This window comes from Rousettus aegyptiacus, unplaced genomic scaffold (assembly GCF_014176215.1).
Source record: "Rousettus aegyptiacus isolate mRouAeg1 unplaced genomic scaffold, mRouAeg1.p scaffold_m13_p_4, whole genome shotgun sequence".
Classification (NCBI taxonomy): Eukaryota; Metazoa; Chordata; class Mammalia; order Chiroptera; family Pteropodidae; genus Rousettus; species Rousettus aegyptiacus.
This window is the reverse complement of record NW_023416307.1, coordinates 112,223,181-112,247,869: the sequence shown is the minus strand read 5'-3', so window position 1 is coordinate 112,247,869 and position 24,689 is coordinate 112,223,181. Positions and strand designations below refer to the sequence as shown.

Below are 24,689 nucleotides of genomic sequence, written 5' to 3'. Positions count from 1 at the left end.
GGTAGTAGGCACCTGTTCACTGGAAGGCAAGGTAAATGGTCAAGGGCAGCAGGTTCTTTTTCTCTAAGAAGTGAAAAACACACCGGCAACGCTCAGCTCCTCACCCTGGGTAATCTCTCGCCTTCTCAAAGGGAGCGCCCTCAGAAAACTGTGCTAGGAATCCAAGCTGTTTAGGAAACAGGAAAGATGATCTAGAATAATGAACTACCACACTCTTAAAACAAAACATTTTATTTGGTACAGAAATTCTAAGGTACAAAAACATTTTGCAAACGTCAGCTGTGATCTACTGTCATCTATTTAGAGTTACGTACAAATCAAAAAAGACATTGCTTTCAATGTAAAAATACAGCACGCTGCTACAGTCTGTCAGTGCTCGCTATTCCACCACGCCCCACACAGGACAAGCTTACAGACCAAAGGCGGTGGCAATAACCGCGGTGTCCCACAGGCTTCCCTCCAGGACACAGTAACGAGGAGCTTCCACAGTGGGGCAAAGAAAACTAACAGTGAAAACAGAAGTTACCTACTCTCTAAACAAACACATTTGGTTTTTTACAAAAGTTTTTGCTCTGTCCAGACGATGTTTTTTTCTTGAGGGCAAAAAAAAAAAAAAAAAAAAAAAAAACCTTAAAAAAAATAACAAACGATTGATCACACATTAGTATAATCCAATGGTAATTTTTTCTTGTCTGGAGACTGTAGCAGCCAGCTTTGTCTACAACACATACAAACAAAAGATTGCTTCTTTGAATTTTCTCAAGTGAAATTTTATTTGACATAAACAGATAAACAGTCATGATGGTTTGCTTCTGTTAGACTTCTGCTTGTTCAATTCAGAGGCATGGCTGCAAGCCTTTAGAATATGAAAAAGCTCCTTGAAGAGTCTGTGGTCCCAGCTGAATTCTGGACAGGAATCAAAGAGTGGGAGCGAGGACAACCAACCAAAATTTCCAAAAGGTTCTCACTTGACCACTTTGCAAATTAGCCCTTAGGAACTGCTGTCTCTCACCAGTGGTTAAACTGAAGTCTGCACCATGCCATATTGTGAGTCATGAATTAAAGGTGAGGTCTTGAGATACATAAAAACAGAATCTAAAATTGAGAGGGAGGGACAGCTGCCACTCAGAAGAGCTGGTCTTGAAGAATATCTTGAAGCAGCTCAGGAATGATATTTAACACACAAGCACCGAGTGTTTAACCACAAGAAGGAAAAAAATAAAAATAAAACCACGTATGATAAAGGACTATTGTCAAGGGGGAAAAACATGACAATTAAATAATCCTCAGAATGAATACAGGTAACACGTCATTTTTAAAAAGTGCCTATGTTTTTAAATAGTAAGAGAAGCAGGGCAAATAAGAATCTCCCTGTAATTCCCATCCTGAGCTTGGCCTTCACAAAGTACCAGTGTGAATAAGGCACATTCTATTTGGGCAACTAAACTGAGTGTGAAGCCGAGAAACAAAAGAGCAGTGAAAATTATGAAGCCCTTGGAAAACAAGAGCTATGAAGAATGATTTAAGTAGGTGGAATTATTTATCACTGAAATAAAAACACCAGGGGAATGACTTCACTGTGGTTTTCAAATACAGGAAGGTGACCAGCTGTTCTTTTTCCACTACATGCTGAACAAAAGGAGGCCGGTTTGAATTTCTACAAGGAAGAAGTACAAAGAACTATCTGATCAGCAGGCTAGGATACAGAATCTCCTTCGCTGAAAATCCAGAATCCCATCCACAGCCGTATGTCTGAAATAATTCAGGCGCAGTCCTAACTCCAAGGGGAATATGCTAGATAACCCAAACTTTCTCCCAGCCCCAAACTCCGAAATCGGAATCAAAGCTGTTGGCTTACAGACTTCCTTTTGTTTATTTTCACCCTGAATCTGGAAAGGGGGCGATAAAGCAGGGATGACCCAACACCCCATCAGGACTCCTAACTGATATCTCAATATCAGGGAAAGCTTTTCTCCTGTATATGATTTCACATCTCCAAAACAGAGTAATTCACAGGTCATTTAAAAGAGAGAAGACAATGCAAATACCTGGCTGTACTGTATTCTCAAGGATTTCTTGCCCTAGCCCCACATTGCTTGCTTTTTCCTTATTAAGTCTTGTCCTAAGCCCAGAATTGCCCATGATCTAAAAAAAGTGATTAAGCCAAGAGCTAATACTATAAATAAGGTCCTTCAGGTTTTGGAGTATAAGTGAAATTGTTCCAAGTGTCATATATTTTTTTTTAATTCGGAGAACATAAATCTGATTTTAAAATTAGTAACTGGCTTGCCTTTCTCTTAAGACACCATGAGATGTAAAGAAACAATCATAACATTTCAAATACATTTACAACCATATTAAATTTCTTTGGGGGAACAATGGGAAAAAAGAGGCATTTAGTGAGAACATTTTTTGGTGGCACCAGACATCTATAATTACCATGGATATTTTTCATTTCAAATCTTATAAAGCTGGAGTGGCACACTGGCAGTTAGTAGACTGAATCAGGTCCACTCATGTGTTCTATTTGGTCTGCACGCACTTAATTTTTTTTTTTTTTAATTTAGTTGTCAATACTAAACCAACCAGAATTTTTCATATAAAAACCCAGATTCTCAGCTTCTTTTGAAAGATGGGAAGATCGGGAAACACTGTGCGGCAGCAAGTGGCTGGAGTAGCTGCCCCCTGTAGCTAGGAGAGGAGCACTTTGGTTTGCCACAATCCCCACCATGCCCTGCTGTCTCCCTGACACTGAGAGGGCATGCCATTGTCATTTATAGTTACACCTACTTTTCGTTACACCTGGCCTGCTACACTGGTGCCCCCTGAAGGTATACCATCTGTTAAATTGAGAGTACCAGTTTTTCACCAACGATACGGAACAGAAAAGGCTAACCACCTTCACATTGGCATTGTCCACCTCTCTCCAAGAGATGCACGAAGAACAATTCCTTTTTCTCTAAGAGAGCCAAAAGAGAGTGTTCAGGTGGCTGGGAACTACAGGGTTTTCTTTCTTTAGAGAAGAGGGTGTGTCATTTCTTCTCCAGGAAGAAAGTGGCTTTTATTTTCTTCCCTTGTTTCTTTTCAAGGAAAAGATGCTTGATCCTGAGGGGAGAGGTGGAAACTCTGAAAATCATGTAAACCCACTTTTTTGGAGGGATGTTTTTTTCTGTTTATTTGTACTTAAGTCAGGAAACCTGAGACTAGGACTTAGTTTAAAAAAAGACATTTGTGGCTATAAACTAGTGAGATTAAACTTTGACAAACATACATAAACTTAAATTCTACACATTGATTCCAATGCTGTCACTGTTGCTAAGACATTTTTTGAATTTCTGATCTGAGGCTATCTTCTGTTTTTGCCGGTGTCAACCCAAAACTCATGACTTTATGGCCCCATCTCATTTTGGGCTCAAGATGCTATTACCTGGCTGGGTCACCCACCTGAGTACCTGGGCCTGGACCTGAATGATTTCTGATTCTTTCTACACATCAGTATGCCTTAAAGGCCCAAGACTAGGCCCTTAGTACCTTCTGCCTGATGTGTGCCTGAGCTGGGCCTGTCCAGGTTGATCTCTGAGAGAAAAGCACACCTTTACCTGGGCATTCACCTCCCTGGGCACTCTCCTGGCAGAGCTGACTGTTTCAGATGCTAAGTCCTTTCTGTAGGGCATTGGTGAGTAAAGATAAACAACTAGCTCCCACTTACCTGCAACTACCTGTAAGGCTTCTTGCTTACCTGGAATCTTGGACTTATCCCTGTCCTGTTCAGAGGACACTATTTAACTTAGCTACATAAGCCTCTGACTCTCAGGATCAAAAACTTTCTGGAGATCGTCACTAAATTCTAGTTCTTGTTTCCCCAATGTCTAAAAGCCTGTGATGTACAGAACCTTTATCTGAATTCCGTCTTATCATTTCCACTGTTTGCAACGATGTGTAAGTCCCAAAAAGTGAAGTTCTGCTTAAAACAGATGTTTTGCCTTAATCTACAAGGCAGCTATTCCCATTCCTAGCAAGAGATGGGCGGGGCGGGAAAAAATAAAGTGAAACTAGTAAAGAAAAACTGAGAAGTTGGAGACTTTTCAACTTTTCCTGAGTTAGGCATTCGCACTGTGGTTTAATTCCTTGGTACAACAGTTTGATTTTGTTGAATATCGTGACCATGAGTATCTCAAAATAAGTGACCAAACCCTAAATCCAAACTAAAAAATTACCTGATTTTTGGGCTAGTGCGTTTTTCCCCTTCCATTTTCATAATTAGTGGGTTCATTTGGCAAGCTCTCTGCCCACACTCATAGAGCCCAGCTAATGCCCTCCCTGCCCCAGTTCTCCATGCTGTTCCTGGGGTCACTTTCTCAGAGGCGCCTCATTTCACATGCAAAGCTGAATGTCCTAAAAGTGGCTCCTGATGGTTCCTTTAGGGCACACACAATTCCTTGACCTCAGTAAATCTCTCTGATAATGTTCCAAAGTGAACTTGCATATTTTGGCAAGTTTGAACTGATCAATCTCCTTCACAGAATGCACATCAAGGATGGACCAGTAGAAAAGTCATATGTGGGCAGGAGCTCTGTGTCTGTCCTGTGTTCCACAGTGACAACATGGAATGTCTCTTCTGCAACAAGATGCCTGGTTTTATGGGGGAGGCAGCTCTGCTGCTCACTTATCTTTCCCTCAGAGCAGCTGCAGGAAACTCGATGCCAGAGAACAGACGAGCACGTTCTTCTCCCAAGAAGCGGCCAGCTGCCTTTACAGAGCAGGGACTGTGGCATTTGCATCAAACACACACAGGAACCTCTTCTTCCCAGGAAGGGTGTAAACCTTCCCTTCCCACCTGCCGAGCATGTGCTTGGAAGGAGAAGGCCCCATCCCACCTCCCACTCAGGATGTTTCTCAGCGTCCTCCTTCATATTGGTCCTGTTTCCTGAAGTCAAGACCATGGTCACTAGTGTGAGTGCTGAGGAAACAGGGTGGCGAATTGACAATACCTGTGAAAAAGATGAGAAAGATGCCTACACCTCATCACGGGTATGGGAAGGAGACGGGAACAATTGTTCTCCCCTTGGAAACGGAATTCTGCAGAGAAGTTACTGATAAAAACATAACATTTACTTTTTTTTTTTTTTTAAGTAAATTCTTTCCTTCTAAGCTGTAAATACCTGTTTTTGGTAGGCTCGAGCACACCATTTCAAATCTCTGATTGAAGAAGTATAAGAGAAACTCAAAAACATGATTCACAGGCTGGGCTTGGGGGGAGTACTTTAAAATTCAGAAATTTAACAATTTCAGGTCCCATGCCTTTGGACAATATTCGAAGAGCATATTCATCTTTGTGACAGTCCCCTCCTTTTCACCTTAAAAAAAGTTTTGTCATTAGTCAAAACCAGCTCAGCAGATTAACTGGCCACCACCTCCACACATTGCCATATTTCGATGGATTCTGATCCCTGATTTTCCGAACATAGCTTTAGACCAGAGGCCAACCGGCATGAGAACTGCAAATGCCAGTACTACAGTCCAGCGGAGTATCAGTCTCTTAAAAACAAACTTCCAACATCTGAGATACAGCACAATAAATGTACCAGAGAAGCCCGGCAGGCAGATCTGGCCCTCCCATGATGCCTGCTCAGACCAAGAGGTGGCCCTGGGTGCTGAGTTCTGGTGCCTTTGCACATTGACCAACTCATCTGAGGAAGAATGGTCTAGAAAGTAAGCCTGGCCCTGCAGCAGCCACCTCAGCCAGCCATGCCACCCACTGACACATAAAGACTCGTATTATGAGTGATGATTATATATTCAATCCCATTTTTGGCCTTTGATTTAGAGCTTTTTTAATACCCATGGCATCATAAGTTCCAAACCAAAAACCAACGGGAACATCGTCTGTAACAACACAAATTCCAGATAGACTGGCACTTGGTTTCTGTGGTTGTAATAGCATTCGAAGTGCTTTTTCTACAAAGCATTTCAAATCAAAGTAGCCAACAGCGAATACGCAAGTTTGCGGAGATAAATTAAGTCTGAATGATCAGTGCAGGTATTTTCCTATTTCTCTTTACATGTTCCCTCCCTGCCTCCCAGGATTGGCTCTAATGCAACGTCTGACCTAACATGGCAAACTTTTGTCAGATCTTATGGACATGCCTTTCAGAGCTCCATATGGTTTTACAAAATTGGAGATTTTGCTAAGATATCTGGTGGAGGGCAGGGGCAAGGCAGGGAGAGCAAGGACCGACACGAATATCACTCAGAATATCCTTGTAGGAGATCTCAGCTCCAAGTGGATCGCACAACCGGAGAGATGAGCTGGGGAAGAAAGAGAGGCGGCAGCTAAAGTGGCAATGCTTAGACTCTTCCGTTTTGTTACAAAGGGGCGACCGCGTGGAGTTCACCAGTGTAGCTGCAGCAGCCGGGCTCTGCTTTACACGCCCCAGAGGTGAGGAGCTTGGATGGAAGGCCAGGAGGGTCCTCCTCACCTAAGGAAAGAACAGAGGGCAGAGCCACACGTCATTGCACCTCACTGGGCCAGGCGCTCAGTCCAGAATGTGGTAGGATCTGAGTCTGGATGATGGGCTTTGCACAAGTGATACAGGCACCCCAACTAGCTTAAGAAGGGGCAATCTCATGCTGCTGCTGACAGGTTCTAGTTCCCTTAGTTGAAGGACAAGGGTTTGCATGCATGACTCCAACTAGTCGCAAGCACGGAAAGCAGCAGCCTGACCTGGTGTCCCGTAGGGGCTCCTACAGAGCCCTACCTGAAGCCTGTGCTGAGCTGTGATGGAAAGAATACTGCATCCGTGAACCCCAGGCTCAAAAGATGTGGCTTTAAAGACATACGAAGGATTAAGGGTAGTGAACACTGCAAGTCCCAACAAAGATACAGGTCCACAGACCCTCATCCAAAACTCCTGAGACCCAAAATGTTTTGGTATTCAGATGTTTGTGGAGTCTAGGAAGGTAACATAATGCATATGCTATATATAACATAACATGGGACTGGGCAGCTCACTATAATTTAGCTTCAGCTCACACATGTGAATGTTCCCATTACCTGGGATAAACTGACACTCTCAATGGAGTTGTGTTACTTCTCGTCAGGTTTCACAGCCAAATGAGTTTGCACCCATATTAGAAAAATGCTTTCATGAATTTTGGAATTATAAATGAAGGCCGTGGCTTGCACTGGAACTGATCCACTGGCACTCTGTGTAACCAAGAGTCTTACCCAGGCCTGAGGAGGACGACACGCTCTCCGTCAGCGAGGATGTTTCTGTTTGGTCTGCCAAGAGCCCTTCCATCAGGGGTAGAGACAACTCGGAGGAGGGCACAGATGAATCGTAGATGCCCGAGTCCCGCGGCATGCCCAAGGGGCTGACAGCCTTCACCGTGTGCAGCAGGGGCTGCAGGATGGAGCCGTCTCCTGGGCTGGCTCCAGCCTCTGCGTCTTCATCCAGGCCAAGCTGCTGACCCTCCAAGTGTGAGTCAGCCGGCACGCTGGGAATGGCCGCCTCAGCCTTGAGGCAGGAATCGCTTTCGGGCCCTGGTTTGCACATGACATCATTTAAAACCAAGCCTGAGTCAAACTTCTCCAGGACTGGCTCCCGGTAGTGGAGTAGGGGAGGATGGAAGGGAACAAACTGCTTTTCAAACCAGTCGGGCTCCTCGTCAATAAACTGGTGCATGTTGCAAATGGCAACATACAGGGAGCGGCCCGACTTGCTCCGAAAGTAGTTCCTCCTGCTGACGTGTCCAGGGTGCTGCCCAGGCTCTGGGAGGCTGTGGTCTTGGGAATGCAGGTGGGAGCAGAGCTGGGGAAGGTTGTCCATGAGTTTGTACTTGGTGCTCAGGTCCAGGATGCCAGGAACATCTCCCTCACAGGAATAATCAAAGTAGACAGCAATGAACTTGCTGAGTGCCGCTGATGAGCTCTGCTTGGCCTGGCGGAGCTTTTCAGCGATGGCTGACACGGCCACCAGGAAGAGCTCCCCTTTCCCTGAGCCTCGGCCACCCCCTTTGTGCTTATAGCTCTTCTTGTCCACAAAGTACTTCATGCCTTTGGAACACACCACGATGATGAACTGAGACTCGTGGATCTTCTGGATGACCCATTCTCTCTGCCCTTCTCTGCAGAGGCTGAAGTCTTCCCACAGGTCCAGAGCCACCTGGAAAGAGAACATGAACCCTCACTCACCTATATAGCCTGGAGTCTCAAGTAACAAGAACGGGAATGATACAAGAAGTGCGCCTCATCCCTCAATCATTTAGCACCACCATGTGTAGCTCCAGGTTACCTGGCTCTAAGGAACAGCTAACATGCCATGGGTGAAAGGAGGGCCACACACCAGGCCCTCTGCATCGTGCCCTCATTTTAGCATAACGGGGGATCATTACCACTCCCCCTCTATAAGTGAACAGACAGAAGCACGACACTTCTAGAAACCTGCCTAAGTCACATAGTATACGTGAGGCCCTCAAGGGACTTAAAGTAAGGTGCAGAGCATGAAAAACGGAGGCACTGAGGTTGGTCTACCTGATGAGTAAGGTTGCCTGGGTCGGGGGCAGGTCCTGGAGAGAAAGCTGGAAGGCTTTGATGGGAGGATGTGGGTGAAGGACCAACCCCAAAGCGGGCTGGAAAATGGAGCTCAGGTCTGGATGCCAGAGTCCCCCACGACGCTAGCTGTCTCACATGCAGAAAGAGCGAGTGACAAAAAGGACCTCCCCAGCCACTCTCACAGCCTCAGTTCAGCCATGCTGCTTACCATTTATTTGGTCAGCAGCTAACGAGGAGGGTGGTGAACAGTAACATGGCCATACTGGTCAACTCACTAGGGAGTGACTGGCACCTTCCACCATGACTTCAAAGTGGTCGATGGGGTCACATCCCTACAAGGCCTTTAACCCCTAGGGAGGTCAGATATGGAGTTTGGGGGCAGGGGGAGAGCTTGAGGGGAGAAAACTGGACCCCCTTGGAGGGTTTCACCTTTTCAGACCACTTTCATCTGATTCTGCTGAAATCATCTCTTGGCAATTATACTGGCCTCTTCCTTTCTGTATAGTTCAGAAATTAATTCCCAATAGCCATGGCCAAATGTAGCAGTCAGTCTATTATGAGGAAAGAGGGTCTGAAATGACTGTCTTCCTCTTCTGCTCTGTGTTACTGAAGGGAAAAAAGTCCTCAACATCCATTGACTTGCTGAAAATAATCCTGAATTGTTTTACACTTTCCCTAATTCTTTCTAACATTATACATTCTAAAAACTAATGGGGATTATATACCAAGCACTTCAAAAATATTCCTATTTTTGATCCAGCAATTCCATTTCTGGGCCTCTATCTTTGGGAAATCTTTATAAATGAGGCAAACTTGAACTACTGAGATATTTAACAATTTTAAATAACTAGCATTATAGATCATGTGGCTATTTAAAACAGTTTAAATAAAACTGCTAATTTGTAAAAAGTTATTAAAGAGACAGAAAAAGTAACTCCAATCCACCTAAAATGCAAAACTGTATGTGTGAGCTCATCTATGCAGGAAAAGACAGGAAGAAAATACATCGAATATTAACCATGGTTCCTCTTTTCTCTAGGTTGAGATTACAGACCATTTTTCGTCATCCTTTTCCAGTTTCCCAATTTTCTACAATATTACACACATAATTGGAAGACTTTTTTCCCTGAGACTGCCTCAAAAGTAGAGCAAACTGGGTTGCGTATATCTGGAGACAGTGTGGGGCACAGGCTTGAGTTCTGCAGTTGTTTTTTAGGATATGTGCTGATTGGTCAACCTCTCCACCTTCACGCACTGAGAAACCAGGCCAGCCATGTAAATATGTTTTATTGACACTAGGGGGCAGCCTCACCACGTGAAGAGATTCTGAGAAACCCACCAGCAGGTAGTTTCAAAGTACAAATAACCCAACTACACAATTATTGTACAATTCCTGCATTTATAAGAAACAATGTGCCCTACATGACGGGTTCAGATTTCATTCTAAAATTAACACTATAACATTACAGAAAAGCTACACATTAATAGCTTAACTCAAGAGAACCGGTAAAAAAAACAGAGCAGACCATTGGAGCACTTGACACATTATTTTCCCTTCCTTAGCAAAGCTCCCTCCAAAAACTGTCAAACCCTCTGCTTTACTTGCCATTCTCTCTTTGCCTCTCTGATACCCACCAGGATATGTAGAGTGACCACTCCCCACTACGTGCTCCCAGGGCAGCTGCATTTCCCCCCATTCAACTTCCTACTAGGTGGAAGCCACTCAAGGCTTTTGAGTAGGTGTGTGTCAGGATTAGAACTAAGAATAGGAAACATTCAGTACTGGTGACAGGTAGGAAACACTGAAAAACAGTGCGAGGCTGACTCCAGTTCGGAAGCCAGGCAATGCTACAGGGCAGGCCTCACTGCAGGAGGCTTGTAGGCTGGGACAAGGTGGACGGGAGAGAGTGTGAAGCATGTGTTCCACCCGAGGTAAGAGCTGAGATTTTAGATTCCTCACCTCACAGCCACAGAAGTCCTGGAGGAAGTAGGCAAAACACTGGACGACATTCATGTGATTCTGGCCATCTTTACTGGAATAGCAGAGGAAGACCTTCGGCCGCGGCTGGAGTCTGTCTCTGGGGAGTGCTGTGGTGTAGGTGGAGGACTCGGAACTCTCTTCATCTAAATGTGAATATATATTTTCTAAATCGGAAAAGAAGACAGGATTAATATCTGAGCAAAACTTTGTCCTGCTGCCCAAGTCTCGGGACCTGATGTTATCTTCAAGAAATAACAAGTGACATATCCACCTAGAGCACTCTCAAGTTTTCAACTCCATCCACCACTGGGAATGGGACAGCTGATTTCTCCAGTAGACCAACAAATGGCCAAAATTTGTTCTTCACCTAAAACTGACCTGGGGCAAGCCCAGCTCACTGTAGGAGTCACCCTAGTCAGCAGAGGGCACCCAGAACCAGCCCTTGCAGCCAACTGCACCAACTAGACCAATTAGCATTGGGAGTAAAGACCTTTAAAAAAGAAAACAAAACTTTTTTTTTTTATTGAGGTATAACTTACAAAAGTAAAATGCATAAATCTTAAGAGTGCATCTCAAATTTTTATATAGGTAAATACCTGAGTAATCGCCATGCAGGTCGAGATACAGAACATTTATTTCCAGCTCTCCAGAAGGTTCCCTCCAGGAACCTGACTTTTGGAAGTGATGAAGCCCTACATTCACCCTTACTCGCACCCTTATACTTCCTTGATGCTCTTGAATTTACTTTCCTAAATTTGAGAATAAAATCATGCCTGCTCTTTTAGTGGATCCTGAGGTTAAAAGTATTTTAATTCTGGGACTACAGGAGCTATGTGGCCTCCCAGACACCCAGGTGAAGGCACCAAGTGCTCCTAGTCTCCCTCTGCTGGCAGAGACCTCAGTCCTGCTCCTCGCGGGGTGGGTGGGGGGACATACCACTCAGACATACCTTGTTGCTTCTTGCGGCACATCACGGTGAGGAGTGTGGCGAACGCTGATATGACGACCAGGGGCACAGTGATGGCGACAGCTCTGATGGGCCCAGCCCACGGGGAGTGCACTGGGAAATTTCAAAGGGAAGGCTTTTAAACTTAAGCAGCATAAGGGGTTCAAAGAGAAAAAAAATTTTTTTCAACATAAGCCACATAACAGGTTCTAGGACCCCTTGACCACCTTTCTCTAGTGCTGTTTAGGTGATTATAAAAGGATTCATTTTGAAGAACAGTCTGCTGGGACAGTAAATACCTTTGAGTGAGAATTTTGCCTAAGGAAACCTCCCCTTCCCACCACACTTTTCTTCCGAGGACAATTGACTATTTATTTAGTTCCAGGGACACGCAACCACACTGGCTTTGATCTCCCAGGCATCAACGTGAGGGTGGAAGGAAAGTCAGATTTGATGAAACATCCTTTAAGAGAAAGGAGCTCAAGTTTTGTTGTGTTTTGTTTTTATAAACCATGAAGTACAGATACCTTGGTCTACTGTAGCCCAGAGCCAGCATCTCAAACAAAAAAAGTCTTACCTGGCTTTAAAGCATAATGCATCACTTTTCTTGTTGTATTAGTGTCATCCACCAGCTGCAAAACAGAGGACGCTGTATTATTTTTTTTAAGTGATGGCATCTTGGCAGATTTCGTTCTTTTTCTATTTGTGGGCAGTGTGGGCAGGAGGAAGGAGAACGGGAAAGGAGAGCTGCTGCCTGCAGTCATTTACAAGCCGAGATTAGACGTTAATAGTCAGATACATCTCTGCTTCACCAACTTAAAACTCTCAATCCATCACGTTTCCTTTCGTGAATCAAAAAGTTGTTTATTCAATGAGTAAGTCAGCTGTTAAGTTCCACATTCTAACAATTTTCAGTTGAAATGGCATCTTACCACTGATTTTACTGGGCTTCCCTTAAAACTTTAAGGTGTGTCTATTTAAAACCACATATTGATATATAGTAATACAAGAACTAGGTGTCTCTACCAAATTGTTAAGACATATTGGTTGTCTTTGAATAGGAAGGCTATGGACATATTTTTAGTTTCCATTTCTAGTTTTCTTTTACTTCTGATTTTGTAGCATTTTTGACACTAGAAAAGAAATCTACAAACATAAAAAATATATCATTTACATGCTTTTTAAGTGGTACTTAGAACTTATGTACATTTATACAAAAGAATGTCAGCAAAAATCCAGAGAAGTATTGGCAAATACAATGGGGTTAGCTTTTGCTTCGCTGTTTTATTACTATAAACCTAAAATTTTAAAAATACATCTATATCAAGTATGAAGAAATACTACATAGAAATTTTAAATTATGGTTATGTGGGCTTTATGGTTACATAAAAATATTTATTTGAAATATTAATGAAAAATTCAAAGATCAATTTTATATAAATTTTTTAAAAAGCATGTTAGGACCATGTATAAATAAAATTATATACACCTTTGATGGCCTGAAATTTTAGTGTTGTAAACAGCTGGAATTCTAAATGAACCGGATTCATTCTGTGGAGTTAATAATAAGGCTTTCTTAAGTTATACACACCTCAATTATATAATCCCCTGGAGACACATTTTGAAGGAGGCAGCTGGTTGTCTCTGTATGTTGCTCCTGCAAAGGAACAAACAACACCTTTAAAACTTCTTCTTGGATAAAGGCCCTCCAGACCCCTCTTCTTCCCACAGAACATGTCAATCAGATCAGAAAGCAACTGTATTTATCTGCCATGTTATCTGAATTTCACTTTGATAAAAGGTCCAGGGGAGTCCAGGACTCCTGCCACATAATACGCTTAGCTGGTGGCGCCCTCAGTAGGGATATCTGATTTGAAGACAAAGAAATTATGTAGTTAGAATACCCTTCACTTAATAAAAGGGTAGAGAAAACTACCTGTTGTGTTTATACATACTTTATTTGCCATAATTTTAACTTGAGTAGAATATCAAAGGTCAATGATAAAAGCGAGAGCCAGCAGGAAAGCAAAACTTAACACACACAGGAGCTTGTCCAGGTAGGCACTGGGGTCTTCCACCACCACTAAAATCCTCTCTTGGTACTGCTGGGTGTGATCTAGTAGTCCTGTGAACGTCTATAAAATGTTTCCCATTCCCTCTGACAGCCTCCAGTTTAAGGACTTGGTTACTGAGTTTCTACTTCACCTTGGCCTATGAGTAAAATCAGAGCCACTGAAATGCCTGTGGAGTGGCTCCTAGATGTGGTTTTTCCATGTGCTAGCTGTGCAACCTTGAGCAAACCAGGTGACTTCCCTGAGCCTCAGGTTCCCCATCTAGAAAGCAGGAATGGCAGCAGCCTGTTTCATATGGTTATAAGAATTCAATGAGCATAAAGCTTGTTGACTGGTATTTAGTGAGCACCTAATTAACATTTGAAATATAGAAGAGCAAACTAGAAATACGTAATTATTTGGATTCCTTGGTAGCATTTTTACCAGGCTACATAGACAAGCATGATAGCTGGGGGACAGATAAGTGGGGAGTGAGGGGTGACAGCAAGATGGCCTGAGACATACCCAGGGGTAACATTCCGGAAGATCTATCTACCTATTGCCGAGAGTGGACAACGCCTAATGCTCACACTGAACCATCCAAATTCCAGGGGCTCAGAGTCACCTTAAAACATGGTGTTCCTTTATGTACGCCTAGCAGCTCACCTGTTTACAGGTCTTTCGCTTGAAGGGTCCTTCATGCTTGAGCTTGTAATGAAGATAGAAGAAACGGAAGCCAAAGGTGTGTGGTGCGTGGTCGAAGGACACCTGCATGTCCAAACCATGCTGGGTGATATTCAGGTTTCGAGGCTTCCAGACTGAGAGGAGAAAGGACCCAAAGTGAGCACCCACAGGCCACCTGACACCACCAGGGTAGCAACACCGTAAGAAAAGAACAGCTTTACTTACAGGGCTTACAGGCCAGGTTGTCCGGCTGTAGCAACAGGTCACAGGCTATTAAGAGAGTTGCATGTTTTTAGTTATAGGACAGTTTGACATTTTCCTTGTCCAACAAATCAATAAAATATAAATATATGGCACTGGGTGCTGCTGGGAAGAGTATAAAATACATCAATTCGACAATGATTTTTAGTACAGTGCAATTAAATCGCACAATATAAAAATATTAATGTTGTTCATTTTATGCCAAATAAATGAAAACAATATAAAGTCCCTCGGATTTTAAAAGCCAGTCAAGCATTACGTAGTTTCAATGCCAGCGGCCAAGGACAGCGGGCCTGTGTTCATGCTACCTGCCACATGGAGGCTCTGCTTTAGCTGTAAGCAGAAATGATGCTGGCCCCTGTCCCATTGTGGAGTTGCTTAGGCACAGGAAAACTCTGACTGAGCCTGTTAAGTGTCTTGGGGTTATTTTGAACTTACTAGCATTCTAATCTAAAATCCTTTTGACGAAGTCTAAAAGTGCTGTCCCGGCATCTACTAGGGAGCAGCACCAGTGCTGAAAACCAGGCAGCAAAGCCAGTAGCTTTGAAACAGGATTTAAATGTGATAAAAACACAACAAGAGCCCAGCTAGTCTAACGTGCCATGTTGCTAACCAGGGAGAACCTTCTAAAAATGTCTGTACAATGCTAAGGAAACCAAAGGTAGCATCAAGGTCACAGTGATAAACACATCTCCTGCCTCTGCCTCATACCCTGACAGACACACTGATTCTGATGGGAAAAATTAATCTGAAATTATGCTAGGTTTGGCCTTTTAAGCAAGATTTTCCTGAACACATTCTTTGAATCCTCTATCCAGTTGTTATATGTAAGGTATCAAAAGGTATTGTAAAATGCGCATGGTCTGTGCTCTATGGAATCTTATTTTAATTAAGAAAATGAGGCCAATTGTTATAAAATAACTGCTGCACAGAAAAGAACCACAGTTAAAGAAAAAGATGAGAAGAAAACAGCCAGAGTAAGAATTCTGCAAAGGGAAACACTGATGTAGGCTGAAGGTGAGAATAAAAACATCACAGAGGTTGAGGACCACAACAAGACCACGTAGGAGGGAATGTCGGAATGGAATGACTGCTGACCATCCAAGGCCAGAAATGCCAGAGAGAAAGACTGACCAGGAAGGAAGAGGTAATTGCTGCAGGTTTCAGGGTGCCTAGGCACCAAATTTGAAAGCAGCGATTCAAGCAGATGAAAGATACTGTATGCAGAACAGATGTTAAAGGAGAGCCAGGCAGACAAGGGAAACCAGCATGGTTGGTGGTTTGAGAGTATAGACTCTAGAGTCAACCTTCTGGGGTTCAAATCCCAGCTTCCAGAAGGCCCTTTGACCTCTCTGTGTATGGTTCTATGTCTAATGATCAAGATGGTAAGAATAAACCATTTTTGGGGTTGTCGTGGGGGTAAACTGAGTTAGCATTTGAAAGGCATTTAGAACAGCATCTGGTACACATGTTAAATAAATAAGTAGAAAGAATAAAATAAATTTCTAGAAAATGGTGATCTCGGAAATACTGCCTAATTTTCTTAATCTCATCTTGAACACAAGGGGTAGTCACTCACAGAGGCTACCTCCTCCCGGTAACAGGTAGAAGATGGAATTGTTTCATGCTCTACTCTTTACACCAAAATCAACCATCACGCCTGCTCTAGAACAAACCAGGAATGGGTGTCTCTGGTTAGATGCATACTTCCTGGGCCAAACCTCAATTCTAAAAGTTGCTTTCCTGGATACTTTTTTCTGGATGCTTTTCTCCTCACTACGCTCTTCTTCACAGTACTATTTGGTGGGCTCTTGAACACACCTCATTTGAAAAATTAAAAGCAGAAGTCTCCCCATGGGAATCAGGGAGGAAAGGCATTCACCTCGTGTTCTGAAGAAGAAAGGGTGATAATTGCTTTCATTTTTAAGGGAAGGAAAAGGGACAATCTTTACAAAGTAATCCGTCTCAAACTTCATATTCAGGAAAGGCTGAGATTCCATTACCTAAAAGGGAACAAAAACACACGTGACCTCATGCAGAAGTCACCCACCCTCTACCTACCGAAGAGAGCCTCATCCCTCCCTGACAGTCACCCAGACACAGTTCCAGAGTGGGGGACATGTCGGGTCTATTTTCTAAACCAAGTTTAGGTTTGGATCCCTCACTGAAAATGAAGATCGACGATACTGTCTGTTCTTTGTCAAGGAAGCTAGAGCTTGTTAACACTGAACCTCGAAGGTGGTGGGGAGGAGCCCACAAAGCTCCTGAGAGCACAAAGCCACCTTCCGGGATGGCTGCTCCAGCGTGTAATCTGAGAGATGTGTTTACCAGGGAGAGGTGCTGGAGGGTTTCTCGAGGAGTGTGGAGCAGGCTTGCGATGCTGCTCCGTCATCCTCGCCCACCTTGGCAGGCAGGGTGGACCCCACAGCCCCTCCTTCTCCAGTTTCACAGACTTCAATGGACCATTCAGATGCCGGGACAATGGCGTACTTCAGGAGCACATTCTCCGCGTGTGACTTACAGTCCTTTTGAAGCTACTGTTGAGCTGCTTTGGGTCCTTCAGAATCAGTTGTTGGCACTGTCTTCCCTCTGACTTCAGCTCCTCCAGTATTACCCGAAATCCTTTTAGGAATTCGATGCCTAAGCAAAGCAGATTGCTTTTATTAAAAGGGGACCTAATTACTTTTAAACACACTTTCGTTCCTCCAACATTATCATCCTCTCTACCTACACAACAGAGTTAAAGGAATTCTTACTCTGGCTAGAACATCTGAGTTTACAGAAAGGAAAAACACATACCCTGCATTCCTTTGGTGCAGGCCAGGTGATTTTCTCTGTCACACCATTACTAATTAATTAATCTCTAATCTAGCCAGCCACTTCACAAATGCCCATTGCCTCTGCAACATTAGGGTTCAAATATTTAGACTCAAGTCACAATTATTCATAAAAGTCTACAGTGGAATACATAATTTCTAGGTCATTAAACAGGGTGTATTCAGCTGATGATAATTCCACACACTGACTAGGGACTCCCACCAAACCATGTTTCCACTTTACGTTTTAGTTTTGTATTTGCTGGCATGTTTCAATGAACAATGTACAAAATTCCCAACAAAATGTGTGTCTGCGCCCAAGGGGTTCCTAGGCTTGAGATTAAATAGCTTAGGAGAATGCCTATGTGATTTACAAAGCATTTCTTGCTCTAATCAAGCCTGAAAGGCAGACACCCAAGAGCTGCCCAGTGTGTGCTCTTCACATAGCACTGAGGCCCTGAGACGCCCACAGCGCCACTGAAAGGCCCTGGCCCAGCCTCCCGCCACCTGAGCTTCCCCTGCTGCACGTCCGACTAGATGCTTTCAAAAGGATTAAGCTCTGATGGCCACAAGAGCCAGTACCGGGGCTCTGTATCCCATGGAGACTGGAGTGGTCCAGCTGCAGCTGGATCCCCCAAGCCGGCCTCAATTGGCACGATATCGATTTCGCATTCTTTCTGAACACTAGACAAGGAGACATTTTCAACCCTTCCCCTCCCAGGGCCAAAGTAATTACACAGGATGCAATTAACCAGGTGGGAAAATTATGGATGGCAAAGGCCAGGGAAATCTTTTTCTCTTTTGAACAGGTTCTCTGATCCTGTAACTATTTGATGAAGAGCACATATTTTACAGTGGGCAGGGCAAAGGAGCAACAAGTAGAGCTTCATGTTTTAGGGGTCAGAGTACATAGAGTATGCAGGTACTGACTCTGCCATGTTGTGTTTCAAGTACAAAGCTTCCTGCAGGGTGAGAGCCAGCTCACCAACAACCAGACAGGTCTTTGACCTGCAACTAGTAGATCTCACAGGAACTTGCTTTTTGAAACACCCCCCTCCAAAAAAATAAAAATTTGGGGGGAACAAATCCTTATTACTTATACTAATATTTAATTCATGCAATGTCCCCAGAACTGTTGTAACAAAAGCCAGGTGATTAATATGATTAAAGACTGCCTATTTCACAATATAATAAAAATTTATCAGCTGGGGTAACAGTAGAAAGGTCTAGACCTTATTTTTAAAAGACCTGCCTAAAAGATCACTACACCAAGTCTGGAAGTGAGGGCAGAAGTAGCAAATATAAATGTTAAATGACAGCAACACCTTTATCACAATACTATTAACACCTTGTAGTTATATAATGTTAGTAATTTTATAGGGCAACTTCCCATAAAGGAACTCATTAACTCCTTCTCATCACTTAACTCATTATATCCTCCTAACAACATAGAAAGAAGGTATGGTCCCCATTTTACAGATGAGGAAACCAAGGTGTAGAGACAGGAGATGACTTGCTGAGGGTCACGCGGAATTAAATGACAGAGGTAGAATTTGAACCCAGAATACTCTTGACCTACATGCTTTTCTGTCTCCTACAGAGTTCCCTTGATAGAACCTCACAGAAACTGACAGCCGTCCCACACACAAATTATCTTGCAGGAAAAGCTCAACCTTCCACCTCACTGTTTCACAAGTTGGTTTCATACCACCAGCTCACATCTCTTCCTTTCATTCTAAAGAGGAGCCTGTAATTCGTCAGGCCAACCCCTTAGTCATTTAGTCTTATGCGGAATGATCATATCCCTTTTATCCACAGAGAATGTTTTTTATCTTTAAATGTTAAGATAATGTTATTTTTGGAAAACCCACTGGGTTCAGACCCAGCAGTATTTACAAGGATAAGTGAGTCAGGCCCATGAGTCTGATCCATCCTCCCTCTCTCTGCACTCACCTCATCTCCAAGCTGGTTCTTCAGAGATTTATCCCATTCAGATTAAGAAACCAGACTTTACTTTTCCCTTAGCCAGATTTTTTTAAAATTGTTAGATTGAATAGCAGTGTCAAAGGACCAAGTTCTGATAACAATAGCCACTGTTTTCTTAATAGCTCTCTCTAGAAATGTACCGTGTGTGTGTGTGTGTGTGTGTGTGTGTGTGTGTGTGTGTGTGTCTTAATTCTTACAACAAACTAAGAGGCAGTCATTTGCATGATACAGATGGAGAAGCTGGGGCTCAGCAAGGTTTGAATGCCTCTTGTAATTTTGGGTTCAAATCCAGACTCATTAGAACAAATGGGCCCTCCCCATGTCCCATATTCAACTATCTCATCCTCTCCTGTGTATCATCATCAATTCAAAAAAGAGGACAAGCAGACTTGGCCCTAACCTGAATCTGGCCCAGATACTATGTGTTCGCTTTTTTCTGTTTCTTTGTTTTAGTTTGGTTTTTTCAACCCACACAGTTTACATAAAAGTTCAATTTGTCGCCAACATTAAAAAATTGATTTCATGGTTTTTCATGAAAACTGGGATTTTCCTGAAAACTCACAAAATGTGCCAATGCTGGGCCTGCACATCTCTGTGTAGCCAGAGACCACTAATGCTAGATGCCAAAGCCATCATGTCCTTGGATGGCCTACCCATCTTCCCACTATGGCTGACATACAGAGGCCAAGGTCTCAGTGCCATTTACACTCATCTACCAGTATTTTTCAAATTCACATCTCTCTCAATAATAGCCAAGAGAACAAGAGATGAGCCACAGGGCACAGCACCAAGCCCTGTGCAGGCCCAGCAGCTGTGTGCAACGAAGTAGGAAGTATGTCTGTGCCCAAGCCAACCTAAGTCATTCTCATGTGAAGATTGTCCTGGCCCCTGGAGGCCGTCATGTCTGGACCCTTGCACTTGGCACTACTCACCCAGTCCACCACAGTGGACTCCATTTTGACCACTTACCAAGGGCCCCTGGGGACCAAAAAATGGTGATTGCCACTTGGTCATGGCAAGCATACTGACTGATGGTGATATTCTGGGCATCAGCAATCACGTGCTTCCCCACCGGATTCAAGTATGTGGTACAGTCTAGAAAGTTGGGAGAACAAAAACAGTCACATTTAAAAATTTTTTAAGTCCAAGTTCATCTTCTCAAATTATGCAGAACACATCTGCAGGTGGCCAAATTGATTCTGTTTAAAGACATGCGCCTCAAGAGCCCAAATACGACATCAAAGGTTGACTGAAAAACTGTAAGATGCTGAAAGGGGATTTATTTACAGCGTCGTCACTGCGCTCACCCTTGGAGTTACATTGCAGGTCAGTATTAGGAGAATCATATTCAGCCTGAAGTTTGTGTATCTGGCATGAACTTTTTTACTGAAATGGCATTTTGCCCAAATCAATCATTATTTACATGAGCATTACAGAATGATTTGAAACAAAACAATGGCTAAACCATCTGGGGTTTATTTAATTTTAGAAGCAACCTAGAAGACAAGTGACTGGGCAAAAGGAGCTACAATGAGGAGGTGAACTCATGGGACAGTGATTCACACCAAGACTGTTAAAACAATCCAGTTAAGAGCTGCAAAAAATACTGACTTGAATTAGTGATAAGTAAAGCACCTTCTATGTTAACTAGCATCGCCAAAGGTAAAACTTTTGTTCCCAAACATCATGAATCATCAAAGACACCCACAACACCCACCGAAACCAGAGTCCTACCCTGCTCAAAAAACAAAAAGCCTCTGCTTCTTTGATTTGGTCTGACAACACCGTTCACTGCCACCTGTCAATGCAGCCAAACCACTTGAGCAGCTGTGCCACCTGGCACTGCTAATTAAACCCTCAAAGTCTGCAAGATCCTAAAAGGCTACCAGAAGCTTCGAGCCAGACTCGGGCTGGGACTTCTGAGAATGGCTACAGGCCGCTCTTGGCCACTCGTGCATGGAGAACCACCAGCCATCCCCAGCAGACACCAACTCATAATCCTTATGCTGCTTCATCTCCATTTCTTTCTCAATGATTAAATCTGAAAACCCTCTGTAGTCTCTATTGCATAAGGTCTTCAATTCCATCCACCTACCCATGACTCCTCTGAAGGCTGGATGTTTTTGAGAAGCATTCAGAAGTGTTTTTCTAAGAAGCTCAGTGAGTCTGCTGAAGTTTCCCCTGAAACTATATCACACATTTGCCATTTTTATGACTAAAAACATTCATTGGATGTTTGAAATCATTCATAACCTCCTACCACACAGAAATGACTGCTAACATCTAATGGATAGCCTTCAAAGCCTTTCGATGTGCACATGATATTCCTCCTTTTCAAATTTCTTAATACGGCACAACACACATGAACTAAAATGCACCCCTCCCCTGCTTTCTTTCTTGTAATCCTCCCTTCTGTAAACTCCCATCTGCTTCAAAAACAGCCACCTCTATATTTCAATATTACTTCTTTAGAAAAGAGGTTAATAATGAATAAAACTGAATTCTAGTTTTGAAGAAAATTCACTCTCAAAGCATGTAGCATGTGTTCCCTAGATGCAGAAGAGAATTTTAGAATCTGAAAAACTTTTTCAACATCTGGTTTAACTGTTCCACACTGTACAAATGAGGAGAGTGCAGCTCGAGAGGTCAGCTGGGTAGCTCAGGATTCCACTGCTGACCAGCCCAGGGGCAGCCTCAGATGCTCATGCAGGACTCCTGCCATTCCATCCTCAGCATGGAGCTTACGGGTAAAATGAGCTCTGAATCAGAGGTTCTCAGCCTGTAAAAATCCTGGCTGAGATCAACTTCCTAGCATTAAAAAAAAAAAAAAAAAAAAAAAGACAAGATTCCCATCATACTTGTGAAGTTCAAACATTTTCATTTATTGAGGTCTGTAATGAAAGAGGAACCTCTGATCTAGACAGCTTTAGGAAAAGATGCATAAACAAGAGTGAATCATGGTGCTTTTTTTTCTTTGTTCATTTCTAATGCCAAAATTAGCACGCTCTGGGTTTCTGTAAATACAATTAAGCAACTAAAAAGTCTAAGAATTAAGAAAATGTATTACAAGTTACTCAGGCATTACCCCCTCAGAGCCCGAAGAAGAAATAAGAAACGCAACATGAAAGGAGGCAAGGAGACCTGTGAAATTTGGTTTTGACCTAACGGCAAGATAATTTCTTTGTTAACATCAGATGGCAAAGGAATTGAAAAATAAGATTTTACAGTTTAATACTTTTGGTGAAATCCTAGCAATTGGTTCTTAGCTATTTCAAACAGAGCTAGTAACAAGTCAACAGAGCATTAACGGGAACTTTCTTGTGGAAGAGAGAAATATCTTTCTCAATGAAAAACAACAAATAAGTATTTTACACAGCCTGGACCCAATTATCAGCAACTCCAACGTTTTGAATTTCAGTTACAGAAATATTATGGCCAAATGACATTTTACCAAAATGCAACCAAACTTTAGGTATCTCAGGAGTCAATTTGAGTTGTGAATTAAATTCTAATTAAATGCTGAAAAATTAGAAAATAATGACTAAGAGACAGGTGTGAGCACATGGGCCAAATATCTAGTCCCATGAAGAAAATAAGACACTTTTAAGTTTTACAGGTATAGATCCTCTTTCACAAAACCCCATTATTAAATTTGACATGGAAATATTTGTTTGCGGCGGACCGGAAAATTTTGAACTCTTGAATGTAATACAAGATCTGCCAGGACCAAGAACATATATCAGGAATTAGCTGTCTAACTCAAAGATTCCTTACACATGTCTATCCTTAGCTGAATTAACTACTATGGACTTGCAAATCCTTCATTAGCATCAGCATTTACCCAAAACATGCACATACCACTAAGATAAAATGTCTGAGTTTCATATTAAGTTCTCACTGGTTAACTTAAAGTCCCCATGTCAGCAACCGTGGGTATGAATTTTACATACATATTTGTACCCTAAAATTGTTAGGTTGTATACACAACCTTGAAAACTCAGCTTTAGCAATGATCATTCTAGAGGCCTTATGTGACCTATACCCCTTACTTACATGAACTTGTAACCCTCTCCAAGAGATGAATCAAACGTTAGGAGTCACTAAATATAAGTCAAGCTTCTTATCAAAATTTTTACTTGTAAATGATGGCTCATATGGCTACAATGCTCACAATTCTACGTAATTACCTTCTTGGGCACGAAATCAGATGCTTAGAGGGGGTTCTATATGCAGAATCAGAAAAAGCACCCCAACCCTGACATGAGAAAACAATTCAGACAAAAAAAGTCACACAGCCTTAGGAAAAAGGACTAAAAAGGTGCTTGTATTTTCATTCCAGTTGAAATGACTTCTAATATCAATAGATACCAATTACTAAGTGCAGGCCAGCTACCAAGGTAAGACGGTCATATGCATTACCTCGTTTAAGCCTCAAAATGATGTCCAGCAAGAAACTAATCTTTGTTAAAATGAAGAGAAAATCGAGGCTTGGAGAAGTCTAGTCACCTGCCATAGTTCATAGCTGACAGGTATGGAGCCAGGGTTAGAGCCTAGGCCTATGTCAGAGACAGCCAACCAGAGACCCCTGGGCTGACCTAGGACACGGATTCAGTTGGACCACTCTGTGTTTGTGAAAGTTTTTTAAAAAATGCCAATATTAAAAATGTTCATACAAAAAATGTCAATTTCCCACTCTTCCTGGAAATCACACCTGGCTATGCTCAGGAGATATCCCTCAAGGCCACAACTGGGTGGAATGGAGGAGCCGGTGCTCTCTCTGACCCGACATGGGCTACCCAGTTTGCCACAGCCCCTACCACTCCCTAGCACCCTGCGCTTGGGCGCCCTCACTCGCATGTCCCCCGTGGGGCCCTACAGGCGTGTGCGCTTGTTCTTAAGGACAAGGCTGTGTCCCGAGGAGATCAGAGTTCTCCATACACAACCTCTCGGAACACGACAGAGGACGCTTGACCTGCCCCAAATTCTTGAGCGGCTTAACCGAGCCTGAGCTGCTTTAGCTCTGTTGACAGACCTGAGCAGGTTCAAAAAATTCCTCAACCCCAGGACCTGCAGTGTCCTTGATCAAGCACGACTGTGTAGGCTTTAGATCACTGAAAGGGCTCCATTCATCGCAGGTCAAGCCAGTTACTTACTGTCATATCGGAAGGTGATGTTGTGTAGCCCGGTGTTCCTGCTGGCCGGCCCCATTCCCTGTGGGAAAACAAGAGAACGTGATGAGGAGTGAGGCCAATTTGCTTTTCCACCACAGATCTCCACAGAGTCAAAATGCACATGTGATTGCAGAGACCCAGGGTCACGCCAGTCACCGAGCAACGTCCTCACTCTTTCCGCCCACTTCGTGTCCCCTGACTGCCAAACTCTCTACAACCCAGGAGATTCCTAACTGCCA

At 43.1% G+C, this 24,689-nt stretch overlaps 1 protein-coding gene across 1 annotated transcript in view; it reads right to left on the bottom strand.

The window, feature by feature from the left end:
• Window positions 1-213: 213 nt before the first annotated feature.
• The window catches only part of IL17RD (interleukin 17 receptor D), a 61,870-nt gene continuing 37,394 nt past the window's right edge, over window positions 214-24,689 (bottom strand). Inside the window, exons 2-13 of the mRNA XM_016131673.2 lie at window positions 24,433-24,490; window positions 20,249-20,374; window positions 16,999-17,117; window positions 16,360-16,480; window positions 14,442-14,486; window positions 14,199-14,350; window positions 13,073-13,138; window positions 12,059-12,113; window positions 11,485-11,595; window positions 10,515-10,699; window positions 7,229-8,165; window positions 214-6,479 (exon numbers count right to left, since the gene is read on the bottom strand). Coding sequence (XP_015987159.2) covers window positions 6,367-6,479; window positions 7,229-8,165; window positions 10,515-10,699; window positions 11,485-11,595; window positions 12,059-12,113; window positions 13,073-13,138; window positions 14,199-14,350; window positions 14,442-14,486; window positions 16,360-16,480; window positions 16,999-17,117; window positions 20,249-20,374; window positions 24,433-24,490 — 2,088 coding nt within the window. The 3' untranslated portion in view covers window positions 214-6,366. The remainder of the gene's footprint in view (window positions 6,480-7,228; window positions 8,166-10,514; window positions 10,700-11,484; window positions 11,596-12,058; window positions 12,114-13,072; window positions 13,139-14,198; window positions 14,351-14,441; window positions 14,487-16,359; window positions 16,481-16,998; window positions 17,118-20,248; window positions 20,375-24,432; window positions 24,491-24,689) is intronic.